The 16,032-nt window shown below is 37.9% G+C and overlaps 1 protein-coding gene across 2 annotated transcripts; it reads right to left on the reverse strand.

The window, feature by feature from the left end:
- Nucleotides 1–5,691: 5,691 nt before the first annotated feature.
- On the reverse strand, nt 5,692–15,948 carry LOC132122696 (hypermethylated in cancer 1 protein-like). 2 transcript variants are annotated; one of them, XM_059533033.1, is made up of 2 exons: nt 15,759–15,948; nt 5,692–8,868 (listed from the first exon to the last, which is right to left on the reverse strand). In XM_059533033.1, the coding sequence occupies exon 2, from the start codon at nt 8,849–8,851 to the stop codon at nt 6,647–6,649; it is 2,205 nt and encodes a 734-aa protein (XP_059389016.1). In that variant the 5' UTR covers nt 8,852–8,868; nt 15,759–15,948; the 3' UTR covers nt 5,692–6,646. The 2 variants fall into 2 exon arrangements, with proteins under 2 accessions (XP_059389016.1, XP_059389015.1); XM_059533032.1 differs by lacking the exon at nt 15,759–15,948 and adding an exon at nt 13,949–14,616.
- Between the last annotated feature and the right edge of the window lie 84 nt (nt 15,949–16,032).

The raw sequence follows: 16,032 nt of genomic DNA on the forward strand, positions 1-16,032 counted from the left end.
TTGAAACAAGTTCAGAACAAGAAGTAGTGGTGATCAGTGATATCAAAACAGACCTGCTGGTGTATGACTTGGCTGGAGAGTAATGGGAACATTCACAGTGAGCTGGGTGGTTGAGTCTTTTTTTACACTGTTCACACTGTTTTTTGTTCTTCTGAATACCTACAATTGTTTTAAGTGTTTGGGTGGTGTCTGGTTAATGTACTGGCCCTTTTTTATGTTCTTTACCACGACATCACCCCACTTTTTTAGTCCTCATCATACTACATACTGCAGCTTAAGAGTAACAAGCCTCTTCTGGATGGTCTCTTTCTTGCTCCATCTCGTCAGTAACCCTGGCTGGGTTTTAGTAATGGCTTTTTAAACTCAAAGCAACACTCCAAAAGGAGCAGGTTAATTAAATCTAACCTAATCTGGAACAGAGAGAGGGACAGGGCTGACTGTCATCCAGCTGCAAGCGTGTGTGGTCAAGCATGATTACAGCAGCACGGTCCTATCAGGCAGGTGCTTTACGGACGTTCTCTTTTGTTTACATGTTTGGTTGCGCTCTACAGAATTTTTTAGCATACCTTCTCGAGGATGATAAATGCAAACAGAGCTCAAGACTGTGTGGCCTGGACTTTCACTGGTTCGGGTCTCTGCTTCCAGAGTTTAAGTTGCGCTCCAATCTAAACATGCAGAAGGAAACGCTGGTAGCTGCTGAAGCTCACTGCCGGCACAAAGACAGGCTGTTCCTGTCACACTGAGATGAGGTGATCATTTTAGGGCCTTGTAAAAGAATACTGATAGCTAGAGTATAAGTGTCGCAATGTGATCCAGTGCCAATGCCACTCCGAGAAAACAACTTAAACTTGACGCTCTCAGATATGTTTCTCTGCTTGCTGTTTAGTGATCCATTGTGAGGTCAGGAACATAAGAAGACGGAGTTGTTTCTAAAATCAGTCCCACATGCTGATAGAAAATGACATGTCATAAAAGTTATTCCTGCATGCTTTGTGCGCTTATGAAAAATCCATGTAAGAACCAACATAAAGAAGCATTTCAGCCCAAATGAGTTCTTAAAGTGCATGGGTCCATGACAAATAATCACGTCTGAGATTATGAAAAGAAGAAAGATTTTACAAATCTAACATTATAAAGGTGCCTCTATCAAGTAAAAAGTACTAAAAATATTTTCCTTACACCTTAAATACATTTGAAAGCATTTTTTTAGCTTCTACTTAAATATGCATAACAAAATAAAACCCAAATTCACAGTAATTTCCTATTCTGTTCTTCTTCATGTTCTTATCATTGAATTTGTTTACATTTTGATTTAATGTAGCAAAGCACATTTTGAAAAAAACAACTTTTAAAGCTGCTATAAAAAAACTGAAAATTATTGCATTATTATTATTATTATTATGACAGAACCCCTTATTATTGTATAATTATTGTACAATAATATAATTATTATTATTGTATTTTTATTTTTTAGACTACAGTCTCCAGATAGAAATGCCAAGAAATGCCTAGTTCATAGAAAATAATTACTTTTTTCACTCAAATGAATTAAGAACAAAATTCAAAAGGATAAAAAAACAGCACTGAGGTTACTGTCTGTATAAAAATACCTTTCTATTGTATTTTTTGATAACTATAATAGATCCAGACAATCATCAGATCATGTCATTGAGCGATATATGATTGTAAGTTGAACTATTAATATAATTACAGAACCTTTCCTTCTTTCTTTCTGTTTTAATGTGCCGTATTGAGATTCCCCCTCTTTCAGATTCAGTAGGAGGCATGAATATCTATGGGAACAAGCTGAAATTGTTCAATCCTTAACATGTTGGCCTTACTGGCAAGTCTTGTATGAGTATGCAAAGTTCCCTTTTATAAGGTCAGCTTTCTTTAATCACAAAGTTCCTCTTTTATCTGTGTCTTTGGTATATATTTATAGTTATTTTGTCAGATAATGTTTATAAAGCCCTTGTTACCCCGCAGAGGATATGAGCATAGGCTTTTAACCTCACTCTGGAACTTGATTGGGGCATGAAGAAAAAGAAAGTAGTTATTCACATAAACATTTAGACATCTGTCTTCTTCAGCATGAAAACAGCTGGACGCCACTTCATCAGAGGTGTGGGCAAGAGCTCAGCATTGTGGGTCAGGCTATAAGAGCTGAGATTGGGAAAGAGTGTAGTGAATGAAGGGAGGAGATTGAGTGGGAAGAAGGAAGGAGTGGCACGAATCAGAAGAGAACTGAGAAAGGATAGTGACTGAAGTCATGATTCAAACATCAAGCCACAAAAATGGCGATCTGAAACAGATGAATGTGAAATCATATCAAAACGCCCTCACTCCCTATCAAACAATGAGACGACAGATGGACAGGTGCATTGTGGGTCAAGACATCCCACAATCATTCCACATGCCCCCAGATGACTCATTGCAGATTGCTAAAAAATGAGTCAAGATGAACAAATTATGTTAAATCTGGAAGAGAAAAATTAGGGTAAAAGTTGCAAAATGTTCAGAGCTCCAGCTGTATGAAGGAAGTGAGTGACGCTAGTTTATCGATAAGCATTTCTAAGAACCTGTGGAGATTATCTCTGAGAGAGGATATGCAGAACTGACATTTATGCTACCAACGTCCTTCCTGAATTTAAGCAGACCTCTTGTGAATCCACAACAGAAATTCTTCATTCTGTTTTTGATTAATTAAAACATTAGATCGTGTTCTAAATGTTCTAAGAGTATATTGGTCCCTTCTATAGCTTTGGTTTCCTGAAACTGAGAGGAATATTTCCCTTGGAGACATTTATGAAGCATGGTCAGACTCAGAGTATATTGTTCCACATTTTCTTTCTCCATATCTCAAGTTTTGTTTGTCTTTGCAGGGCCCAGGTCAAAAATGGTGACCAGTGTCTTAATGACCACCTCCATCCAATTTTAAAGAAAGATACAGAAGATTGTTAAAAGGTCATTATGGGTTCAATACATGTCAATATATGTTGAGCTTAATTGGCAGCATTTACCAATTGAAAAAAAATATATATCCACCAACATATATATATATATATATATATATATATATATATATATATATATATATATATATATATATATATATATATATATATATATATACATATATATTTTTTTTTTCTTCTTCAATAATAACAATAAATAAATAAAAAGAAACAAAAAAACATTTTGTTAAGCAACACAAAGTTGTAAAATAACCACAAAGTTCAAATATAGCTTAATACAGATACGTTTAGTAATTGATTTTTCAAAATTTCAGATTTCATTTTAAAATAATTTTAACACGCATATTGTTTAAATCTTGTGGCTTTACTGTGGAAACAGTGAGTAATTAAAAAATGTACAGATTTGCCCCATTTACTTTTCATTTTTTTATTTGTGCTTTTTATTTGAAAGAAAAGTATTGACAAGTCAAAAACTAGTAATCAACATTATATCAATATGGATTGTACTGTGGATTGAGCCTTTTTTTTTTTTACCCAGAATATTCCTTTAAGATACATCTTTGAGGAGCACAAATCATTGATGGAGGTTTCCAGTCTACTTTTCCATAATGGCTGCAGTCCACCCGACAAACCTGCTCTGTTCATTTTATTTTCTCTATGCTTTTGGAACCCAAGTGGGATAGCAGGAAAGAGAGAGCGATAGATTTTCAATGAGAGCGAGCTAATGAATGGTGGAGAAGGGGAGTGTGAGATTTATTTTCCCACCACTGAAATCCACTTCACACAGCCTGTCACATCTCCTCAGCCCATACTAATATGTCTGCGGTTAATTTTTTAATTGTTATGATAGTTGTAATATTGTTCTATGCCTCGAGTCAGAAGATTTGTATTCCGTTTACACTCTGGGTTTCATTTGGATACAAGCAAACCGCTGTCCCCAGACTGTTTTCATGTGTTTGCAAAATTAAGTTGAGAGGAATTTCTGAATCTCGGCTGTCCACTTAAGAGTGTTGGGAAATTTCAGCATCTGTCTCGCCCCAAACAAGCTGGTCTCATGCGTGTGGTTTAATAGTACATGTATACAAAACCTCACTTGGAGTCTAATCCTGCCTCCCGGCAAAAAGGTCAGCTAAAGTTTCTGCTGGCCCGCCCAGAACAAATGGGTCAATCAACTTCAGAAACTATGCTTTCCTCCTTACCAACTCGGCCAAGTGTTTATCATTGCAGCGAATTATTGATAAACACACAACATTTTTTATACAGCATAAAGTTAACAGTAATCGGACTTGCTGTCTGGCATTTCTTTTAGTTCATGCGTGAGTTTCAAACTATGCTGTAAAATTTCAAGTACCTTCAAGTGTACTGAGAAAACATGCTGATTTTTTATCAAGAAATAATTTTAATTTACAAATTTGCCTTTCATGATAATTAAGTCATTTCCCATTTCATTGTGTAACTACAGTATTTTCTGTAATGTAAAAATAGCAGACAGTTGCATAGGCTAACCACAAAAAAACAAAAAAACAATCAAATAATCATTTCAGGAAAAAAAATGCATTTTTTACATTATGAAATAACCACAGTTTTAAAAACAATAAGATCCCTTCAGAAAGTGTGCTTGAATTTTAATGTACAATACAGAGAGATCATTTGTGTGTTTTTGTATTAAACTATTATTAAAGCATTATGTAACCCACATTATGATTGGCTTAGTTCTGAGGTAAGCACCAATGTCTTTTTGCTTTGATTAAGAGAGTTCGGTTTGACCAAAAAAAAATTTAAATAAACACTTTGAATAGTTAACATGTGACAGAGTAAAGCCCAGGAAAGCTGTCCCAAATTACATGTTCAGCTTTAAGATTCACTAGTTCTTTCACAGTGCATTCATGGTTTAAGTTTTCACATTCACCAACTGAGGTTGCAATTAACTAGTGGTTAACTGTTTCACAAGGTCTGGCAGAGAAAAAGACAAAATGTCAGCATGGTCTTTGGAATAAAAACAGCGGGCTGCCGTATCTCATCAGAACATTTACATTTACTGTAAAACAATTTATTTAGAGGCAACACAACCCTGTGTTTTATGTTACTTGAAGGATTGATTGTTGTAAATGCAGCTTATGGTACATTAGAGGGGTAGCTGGGGGATTAGGGTGTACTTTCAGATCACAGGGCCTGGTCAACTGGCATAAAATCTTACATTAGTGGGACAGACAAGTGTGGATAGTCTTCTCAAATTGGAGATTTCACAGGGCTTGCCCTGAGTGGACCAGCTGCTGCTATCTGTGCTCACAGTATCAGAGAGAGAGAGCCCTGCTCCTCATGTTCAGATGGTTGTCACATTAGCGGATGTTAGTGTGTGTGAGGCACCGTGGGGTTAAAGCTGTCATATTAGCCTGAAATGAACTGCACTCTAATAGGGTTGATGAGGCTCTCTCAAACATTTCACATGAGCAAAGATCTTGAAGGTGTTGCCGAAACAATCACTTGTTGTGACAATGTCACTGTTTGGTTTATATGCACAAAAGTGCCTTCATTGGAACTATTATACAACTATTTATGCAGAGAATCGTTCAAAGGATTGACTGCGATACAGTAATGTGCTGTAAATATTACTGCATTTTCAAAGGCACCACCCAGGGCCTGGTCATCTGGCATAAAATCTAACATTATGTTAGCTCCTCATATTCAGATGGTACCAGATGGACCGTAACACATGGACATGGATTGTTATATCGTGATTGGAATATGCACAAAGATATTCCAGTTGTGAGATCACAGGGCAGTACTTGCTACTTTTTCAATAAGCTAAAGGCACTTGGCATTGGAGGACAGGAAAGGGAACAAAGACACTAAATAGCTCGAGACCATACACCTGAAGGTAACAAAAAAAATATAAATGGTACTAAAGGGAATAACTACATCAATGCAGAGAAAATCTTAGATCACTTTACCTAAGTCCTGGAACAAACACACTCTTCAGTTAGTTCCTCCCTTTAGTATGGAAAAAAACTGGGCCATTCACAAAGCTGGAAAATCAGATACAGGTGATCCAGTACTCCAAAAAAATAGTCTATAAAAGTCCTCAAATTATAATAAAATCCCAAAGATTTGGCTTTTTCTTTCGTCCAGATTTCCCTCTCCATTCTGGTCAGAAGCCCTGATTATTGTTCATATGTGCTTTTTCATTCTATATACACCAATAATACTTATAACACAGGTTTAGGGTACGATTGCAACGATCTTCTGTAACATTTGACATTTTCTCTTTGGCTTTTCCAACAACATTAAAAAAAAAAATTTAAATGTAAAGAAAAATAAATAAAAACAATCTCTTTTTGGTTTTCAACTGGTTGTCTGGCTCGGTGATTGAACAAAAAATAAGTTGTTTTTATATAAATACTGCATTTTCTGAGTGTCCAACGGTCAAAACAGATTATAAATAAAGCAGTTTCCTCCTTGTAGGAAAGTAATTATAAGAAACGCACATACTGCAAAAATCTGCTTAGAAAGGCACGTTCAGAATTAAACAGTTTGTGTGCATTTTTATGGCCAACACTTTCTGGCCTCCACTCTTTGAGGTGCAGGTTCAAATGAAGATGAGGTGAGAGTTGAATACTGTGAATCGTATACAGTGATGTCTCTTTGGAAAATATAGTTAGTGGTTCCCCCATCTAGCTGGGAGAGTAGCAGTCAATGGTGCGGGACTCTGCCGAGAGCTGCTGGGAAGTGGGTGGCAGTGGCTGGTTCAGGACGTCCATCTTGTTGTGGTTAAGGCCGAGGTGTTCCACAGCCAGCTTTGACAGTGGGTAGAGGCTCTCCATGACTTTAGCGTCAACCAGCAGGTGCTGAGAGGCTGTAAGAAGGTCTGAGGTTTTCTCCTGCTTCAGACCCAGATGCTCAGCTGTGTACTTGCTCAGGGGATAAATCCCCTCAGAGAAGTCTATCTTAAGATTGCCATCAGGAGTTACTCCTCCGCCACCTGTTCCACTGTTGTGCATCTTCATGTGACTGATGAGGTTGCGTTGCTGAGCAAATTTGCCACCGCACACTTGGCACTCATAAGGCTTCTCTCCAGAGTGGATGCGCATGTGTTCTGTCAGACGGTACTGTCGCGTAAAGCGCATGCCGCAGGCATCACAGGCAAAGGGTTTTAGGCCCAAATGGCTCCGCATGTGGCGTGTCATGGTACCACGTTGGGTGAACTTTTTGCCACAGATGCTACAGGGGTATGGGCGTGTAAGCCAGTGGGTTTTCTCATGTTGCCTCAGGGTGGCAGGATCTTTGTAAGACTTGTCACAGGACGAACAGCGATATGGTCTTATTATCTCCCCGAAGCCAATGGAATGGAGGTTTTGCGTCTTGCTATCTAGGAAAGGACTGTGAAGGCCACTAGAGCTATTCAAGCTTCTAGGTCCATGGGCATTGGTAAGTTTGGTGTTGCTGTTGTTGTCCAGCTCACTCCCATTGTTAAGCTCCTCCTCTGTATGAGTTTCCACATGTGCATTGAGCTGCTCTGAGCTGGGGAAGCCTTTGTCACAGGGGATGCACACATACAAGTTATCTCCGAAACTTTCTGGCTCGTATGGCATATGATATCTTCCACCAGGAACAGGGGGAGATGGACGACCCTCACTGCTCCCTGTCTCTTCGCTGCCAGTCCCATTCTCATCCTCTCCATCATCGCAGGTCCCTCTGTCATAGCCCCGCTCATTCATGTTCAGCTTTTCCTCCCTGTTCTTTTGGTGATTCATGTTCTGGTGTCTCTCTTTATCCTGCTCACCGATTCCTCCACTCTCATCCTCTTCGTCTTCTTCATCTTCATCCTCTGGGTTGGAAGGTTCATTCTTCACCCAACGATAGATGTTGGACCCATCTCTGCCTTGTTCTCTGGAGTCCTCCATGGGTTCTGGGCTGGGAGGGCAAGGGTACATTTCTTGGCCCTGAGAATGGTGAAGGTGGGGAGGATGGGGTGCAAGGGGATGGTTGGGTAGAGGGAAAGGATGTGGGGTGAGAGACCCCAAATGATGAGCTGTCTCCATTTTTCTGGTGCCATCGTTGTGACTAAGCAGGGGGCTAGTTCTTTGATCTAGCTCCCCCTCTGCCTCCTCTTCTGGGTGGAGTGAGGAGATTGAATGGGCTTGACCAGAAGGAAGCTGGGACTGGGAACTTGGACTTTTCTTGGACAGGTCAAGTCCATAGACGGATGAGCAGCTCCTTTCATTCGGGTGCAGACCTGACTGAGGCGACAGGGATGTCTTAGCTGGGGGGTAAGGTGGTGGGCCCTGGGTGGGAGCTGGTGCATAAAGTTCTCCAGCATGAGGGGCCAGTGAGAGGGGGGCCAGGTCCTCTAATGGTGTAGGTCGAGGGGTGCTAACTACTCCTCCAGGGTAGCAGGAATGGATGACAGGGGTAGATATTCGAATCCTTCCTCCTCCCATGCCACTGGAGTTTATCTTGTAAGGTAAAAACCCAGGGTTGGGACGTAAATGGTACTTCCCATTTCTTTTCAGCTTCTTCTTGCATAGAGTCACCAGATCCAGCAGCTGCAGATAACTTGCAGCCGCCAACACTGCTCCTATATTTGGCTCAGATGGAGAGGTGGGGTCACCTTCACTTAAGCGTCCTGTGTAGATATAGTCAAGAATGACTCTAAACACACCTGGACTGACCATCTCATGGTCCAGATTGATGAGGTTGTCATGAACAACAAGAGACTTAAGGTAGAGGCTACTGGCTGCCAGGATGTTCTTGTGAGCACGGAACAAGGCATTCTGCACCACGATGATAACATCACACAAGAAGCCTTTGGTACGTTGTGTGTTCAACTGCAAGAGGAGGTGCTTAGCATGACTTTGGACTTCCATGGCATCCAGCATCGACTTCAGACCAATACCTGAAACAGAAGAGACATGGAACAATTAAGCAGAAGCCAGAAAGTTGTTGCAGACAAATGTAAATTATCACATTTAGAAGTTGATTAAAACCAGCTGGATTTTGCATACTTATTTGAGTACTGTGGTATAAATGGCCATATAAATGGCTTATTACCATTTTTTTAAAATAGCTGTCTTTTGAGATAACACTTGTTACTGACACATCTGTTTGTGTTGGACTGTCTTGTAAAACTTGACTGGCAGCACTTGACATAAAAAGGAGCACTTAAGCTTGTGTGCATTTACTTGAACCTTAATATAATTCTTCATTTACTCTTTGGTATTTTTTAATACTCCATGTAGGGGATTGAGGGCAAACAATTCAGCTTCTCCTTTAATACAACAAGCATCCTAAGGACTCCATAAAAGTGAGCTATAGTTGACTGAGTGGGACTGTGATGGTTTTGTTATTATCAAGATACAAACCCACGTTTAAAACTTACAATGAAGTGCAGTTAAGAAAAAAAATGAAAAAAAGGAAAATGCCAGTATAAACATGTTTTCATATTGCTCTCTTCCTGATAAAGAATTCCAGAGGTGGTGTGTGGAGTTTTAAACAAAGTCAGAATGAAGGTTTTGCACATGTGATGAACAGCAGGCATAAACTAGTGGGGACAAAAAAATGCAACAAATTCATGACAGGACACTCTGCTGTATAGAAGTGTGAGTTAAAAATGAAACCATTTTCGAAAGATCACTTGTCAGAGGATGCCTACAAATTACTAAATAAACTTTCCAATAACAATGCCAAGTTTAAATTCTAAGATGAATGCAATGGTTCCTGTCATGCAAACATAATAAACGTTACAAATTTACCAGAAAATATTGTTTAAACCCTGCTACATGAGGATTGTCTGTATATTATATAAAACGGATAGTTAGGGTCCCACAGGGGATGGTTTTGCTGATGGGAAACAAGAAGCTAAATAAATAGAGTCATCCCAACATCAGTTCCTCTTCTCATTGTTTATTTCATTGTATAAAATAATCCTCTTAGATGAATACTGTAGTTTGTAGTCTTAAGCTTCCATTTAATTAGCCCTTAAATCCAACAATGCAACTCTTCCCAACCACAGCTCCTAACATGAATAATACTTAACCACACAGCTGCCAAAAAAAAAACAACTTTGTTTTACACAATGTGAATTATTCAATGACTTTCAGGGGTTTACTTTTTAAATACATTTCTGCCAGTAACTTTATAGTTAGACTGGTCTTATTCTGGTTAGATTCGTCCACTGGAATTTAAGACATTAAAACGCAAGAATTTGTGTGTGTGTGTGTGTGTGTGTGTGTGTGTGTGTGTGTGTGTGTGTGTGTGTGTGTGTGTGTGTGTGTGTGTGTGTGTGACAATGATTACAGTATTATAATTTGTGTGTGTAGAACTAAAAAAATAGAAATACAAAGGTAGTAGACAAATACATTTTTTTAATAAATAAATTTAATTTAATTTAATTAAAATTTAAATGTATTAAGAACCCAAGTTATAATTAGGGGGTCAGATCTTCCCAACCCCCCATAATGCCTACCCTGGTTTTTCACACTAACATTCTGGTTTCTACTACTCCTCATCATTAAAATGAATACAGTAAAATGTGATGTACATAAAAAGCTGCGTCTCTGACTCACTTTAATATAAACTCACTGTACAGAAGCATGAAGACGCGCTTGTCATTCTGGCTTCTTCAATAGAAGAACTAGACACAGTTGTTGAGGCAAAGAAACCATACATGGACAGAACTGAAGAAAAAATTAATTACTGTATACATATATCTAGAAAACAATTATCTGTGTACATTTTTGTGTCGAAACTATTAATTTAGCCCGGTGCTAAAACATTTAGGCCTACACATTTGTTTAGAAAAAGATATATATTAGCACAGATCCAGGTGATGCCTAAAATCAGAAGTGATGGTTTTAAATGGTTTTGGAACATTTGGCTTTTGTGGAAATATTGCCTGCAGTTGGTCATTTATGGTCTGCAGTGCACCTGTACCTTCCCCCTTCATGTCAGCCTGAACACTTTTGAGTTACAGGTTATTCAATACAATTTTCCTAATCATAAATCGTGTGTTCCGTTTTATTTCCAAACGAGCGTCATTTATAGATTAATAACGATTATATAATTGAATCATTTGTAATTATATAAAGAGGTTTCACTTTCACTAACGCACAGAATCAAACAGTTGGCATGTTATTAATTTCCTGTTACCTTAGCAATGGAGCATCTCAACCAAACAAACACCACCCGCAGCATTTCCTCTCAGTCCGCATCAGTCTTCAGCCTCTGTCTGAAAAGCACTGAAGTTGTGTAGCCTAACTCTAATCTCCTCCCCTGCTGCCCACGGACATGTCTCATCACTGACAGGTGTATTTTAAGCTGAAGGGCCATTTTTGGCTCGTGGTTTTTCCATTGAGAAAGCAGCACATAATGTATGAGCGCATGATTTATAGCGATTCGTGCCGTACTGTCAAATGTGCTGCTTTCAAGAAGCACAAAAATGATAAAATAGAAGGAAAATTTAAAGAATATAAGCATACAGGACGGAATGAAACTAAGATCTGTGGTTGAGCCTTCACCTGAATTTTTTTATAATAAAAGGAAAAGAAAAAAAATCACTCTAGTCAGACAACAACTGATTTTGTCAAAATGCAGGGAGAAAATATTTCCTTTATTCTGTCAGACGTTCAACGCGTTCAGATTTAAAGCAAGTGATGACAGACGTAGTCTAAATGTTTTAAAACGGCTGTTTGTACTTCACATCCTCTCAAGCCTGTCATCCTGTGGATTTACATTATTCGTCTATAAGAGAATCCGAGAATTTGAGCGAAGTTGAGCTCATGTAATGACCGAAACATTTAGTTAATTAGTTCTTGAAATATTATAGACAACTCATCATGAAATATAGATATGAGTTTTGATTCAACCTTTAAAAACACTTAAAGTCACATTATTTAACTAATGTAATATATATATATATATATTTGACTGAATAAACTATATACAGTTAATATGGAGAACTCATTGGAATTAAACGATAAAAGCTATCAATACTCAATAAAACGTCAATTGTTTGGCGCACGCGACAGCTTGGTCTATTTGCTATATTTGGTATACAGGACTGGACTGGTCCTTTGGTATTCATTAGCCCTGTGTTTTGTCTCTGTTGTCATTTTGCTTGTTAAGTGGTGAGGCAGGGGTCTGCTCATATTAAGACTTCCTCCCTCTCTCTCTCTCTCTCTCTCTCTCTCTCTCTCTCTCTCTCTCTGTCCGCGCTCGGTCTGTCATCTTTTTACCGCAAAAGCGTCCTCCCTTTAAACGGAGTCTAATGTAGAATAAAGGAATAAACAGTCAATCAGTCACAAAGCATGCATGTCTTTTAAATTGGCTGAATTTTGTTTTATTTTTGAGGATGAAGAATGACACAAAAATGGGAAACATAGCCTATATAGACAAGTTATATTAGGCTATGTGTATAATTTAATAAAAGTTGACCTTGTTTAATTGCAGAATAAAGTTGTCATTCAGTCACTGACATGTGTGCGAGAAATCAAACTAAAATAAAAATGTCTTAATTTTTTTTTTTTAAGTTTTTAATTGATGTAATTTAAAGTGCTTTAAAAGTATTCCCTGCAACTTAGTTTTCAAGTTTTACTATTTCCCAAGACGTGATTTTTTTTTGTGAATGAAAGGTAAAACCTGCGCAAATCTTACTGGCATCATGAAACGTGCGGTGGTCTTGGATCGTGTCTGGTTAAGTGTTTTAAAGTCAAACGGCAAAACACCTGAGGTTTATCGATCATTTTGCATATAATTTGAAGGGAAGAGTTAAGCGCATATCATGCCTTACAGCTTCCTCTTCCACAGCTCGTCTTATTGCGCTCTGCGCTCATATTCTCTCGCGCGCTCCTCAGCACACGCAGCTCTGAATATTCATTCATTAATACCACTAGGAGGACAGCTCACCATCCCCTAGCCTATATGTGGCCTCCATGGTCAGAGATGAGACAGAAAAATATTCTAGCCACATATCACAACATCTAGCTATATCTGTTTTAATGTTCTGTAGTCTACCACAATAATATTTTGGATAGGATATAGTAAAGAAAGATAACCTACAGTTGATAATAATTGATTTCTAGGCAAATGATTCACACAGTGTCGTTATGAGCATGGAACACTTTTAATTAAAATTCTAAATCAAAGCGAAAAATAACAATTAGGCCTATAATATACAATAAATATAATGCCATAATATTACTTCTTAATTTTACATATTTGTGGTCTTATAAAAAAATAGTTTGACGCTTTATAAAGCACAAACTGTGTAATTATGTCCGTCCATTAAATCCTTTAGTTTTCTATGAAGAACTTACATTATTTAGAGCTCGTCTTGTAAACGTGTGGAAATGTTTAAACAGAGTATCCTTTAAAAGACTATAATTGTTCATTTACGTTCAGACTGCATTTGCATGCAACACACAACATATCTTTCTTTAAAATCTAATAATTCTCTTTAAAGTCAACTCAATAGCATGTGAAATAGACTCCCTTGAATGCTGAATTAAGGCTGAGAGCCCCGTCACTGTGATGACCGCACCGCCATACGAAATCACACAACCTACTGCAACACTTTTGGACTCATAATGCGATTTCAAAATTGACTATTTATAATGAAGTCCCTTTTTCACACACACACACACACACACACAAACTTTACTGTTTCTAAATTTTTTAAAACTTAATTTCTGCATCATATATGTATTTGCATTTTGAAAATAATCGTGTTGAAACAGTAGCTACAGCAGTATATAATACTTAAATGTGCAACAACAAAAAAGAGAGAGAGAGAGAGAGAGAGAGAGAGAAAGGCAAACAATCGGGTCTTCATTTTTAAAACTTTTCCAACAGCAAATGATCCCCCTCAAAAAAAATTAATAAGATTCAACAGTTCGGATTATTATTATGTCTATCTAGATAAATAAAGTGTTGATAAAGAGGTTATAGGCTAATTAAATGTTAAGAGCATTGAACGTTACCTGGATGCCCGATCTCTTCTGCCATCCGATCTAAGTCTCCCTCAATGATCATCTCAACAGTCTTTTGGAGTCATTTCTGACGTTTCAACTTTGAACTGCCAGCCTCCCAAAAACCATGCCAGTTTTCCGAGCACGACTGCCAACTCTTTTTTATTATTAATTGCAATGAATTTCGTGTTGCTCACCCTCCCTCTTGCTCTCTCTCTCTTTCTCTCTCTCCTCCCTCTATCTCTCTCGCTCACTCACTCACTCACTCACTCCTCCAATAAAAATACGTGTGTACTCCTGAATACGTTTTCCTCGTTTTTTGTATGTTTTGTAATATCCTTGACTATTTTTGCATGGACGTAATAACGCGGCTGGAGATGATCATGGGCTTTTGGGCTTCGCGAGTGTTTTAGCGCCTCGGCTGATGTCAGTCTACAGTAAAACTAAAAGGTAAAGTCGAGGGCAAGAACTTACAGTGACCCCAACTTGAACTTCTCAACACATCGACGCTTAGTCTTAAAGAGACAGGCGTTTTATTGTATATCACAACATAGCGTACGTTACGGAGTAGCTGTTTTTGAGTGCTGACTGCTTCAATGCAGATGATGGTGACCATAACTTCTGTATAGTATTCATTATAATGTAATGGAAAATAAATATTGGATCTGCACATCCCTGTCTGTACCTGTGAATGCTTACAATCAAATACTGGTTACCTTTTGCATAAAACTGATCTTATTTAAAATGTAATTAATTTAATACAGTTGGTTGCACAACAAAAACTACCTCGTTTTTAATTTAATATTCTTGGAAGAACCTTTAAGTAAATGAAAATAACAGGATATATCTCAGTAGGCTACCTTATTATTATTATTATTATTATTTATTTTATTTTTGTACAGAAACTTAGATGTAAGCAATGATCTAATATCATACAATTAGTTGCAAACTTAACATTATAATTGTAGGCTAATGTTTTCCATACAACTGTTTTCAAATTAAAAGTTTGAAAATAATGACGCAATTGCTTACTTTTACACTAACATTTATCCTTATATTTTTAGACAGAAAAGGTGCAGAAATGATGCATAGTCTGCATTCCACAACACCATTGGGATTTTTGTAAGTTTCAGTAAAAGATAGGCCTATATGTCATCTTCCTTAATCAAGTTAATGGTTTATTTTGAAAATTAAGGCTTAAATAAGATTATTCTATACATTAAAATCGTCAGTTTGTCATGGCTTATTGCAGCGACCGCAGTTTAATGTGCACTCCTAATGAAAGTTTGAATTAGATCTTCTTCTCTTTTTTTTGCTTTAAAAAACAGAAATCAATACACTGACCTAAAGAACCTATAATGTCAAATAAATAACTTTTTAATCTGCAAATAACAATATTTAATACAAGAACTAGCGTTTTCTTATAAGGTGGGGGTTCATTTCTGAACTTAGGAACTACTGAAGAACCTTTATTTTTAAGAGTGTTTTGGCTATGGATCGGTTTTGTTTTTCACAGCTATTCACAGACGAAATTAAATCTGTAAGAGTTATTCTGGTAGTTATTTTGTTTTGTCTTGTTTGATATCAAAGTTCAGGATGAAAACATTTTAGGAAATTTTTTTTATATTTAGATGCATAATAAGTGGTATTAAATATTCGACTAAAAAGTGCAATAAGTCACATCTCAAGCTGTCCAGACATGCCTTCAGCACGAGCGCCAATTATGATAAACTATCAGGTAAGTATGTTGGCAGGCGCTCACTGCGCACACCTGAATACGCAGCAGGTAACTCACGCGCTACATGCATTAACACAATCTCACCTCGGATTCATGTCTGATGCTCCTGCCGATCTTGACTTCCCCCATACGGGATTCCAATGTCCACGGAGCCTCAATCGTCTAAATTCCTCTTTAAATGGTCAACTATTCCCGGTGTTCCCAGATTCTTCCGCGTTGTCCCTTGTCTTTTACCCCTCTCCCCTGCTCTCTCTCTCTCCTCGTGTTAGACTGGACCAGACGCTTGAGATTCTGGATGGACTCTGATTGGCGTTCGTCTCCAGAAGCAGCGCAGGCAGCGCGTGCAGCGACACCTGGT

The sequence above is a fragment of the Carassius carassius genome, chromosome 41 (assembly GCF_963082965.1).
Source record: "Carassius carassius chromosome 41, fCarCar2.1, whole genome shotgun sequence".
NCBI lineage: Eukaryota > Metazoa > Chordata > Actinopteri > Cypriniformes > Cyprinidae > Carassius > Carassius carassius.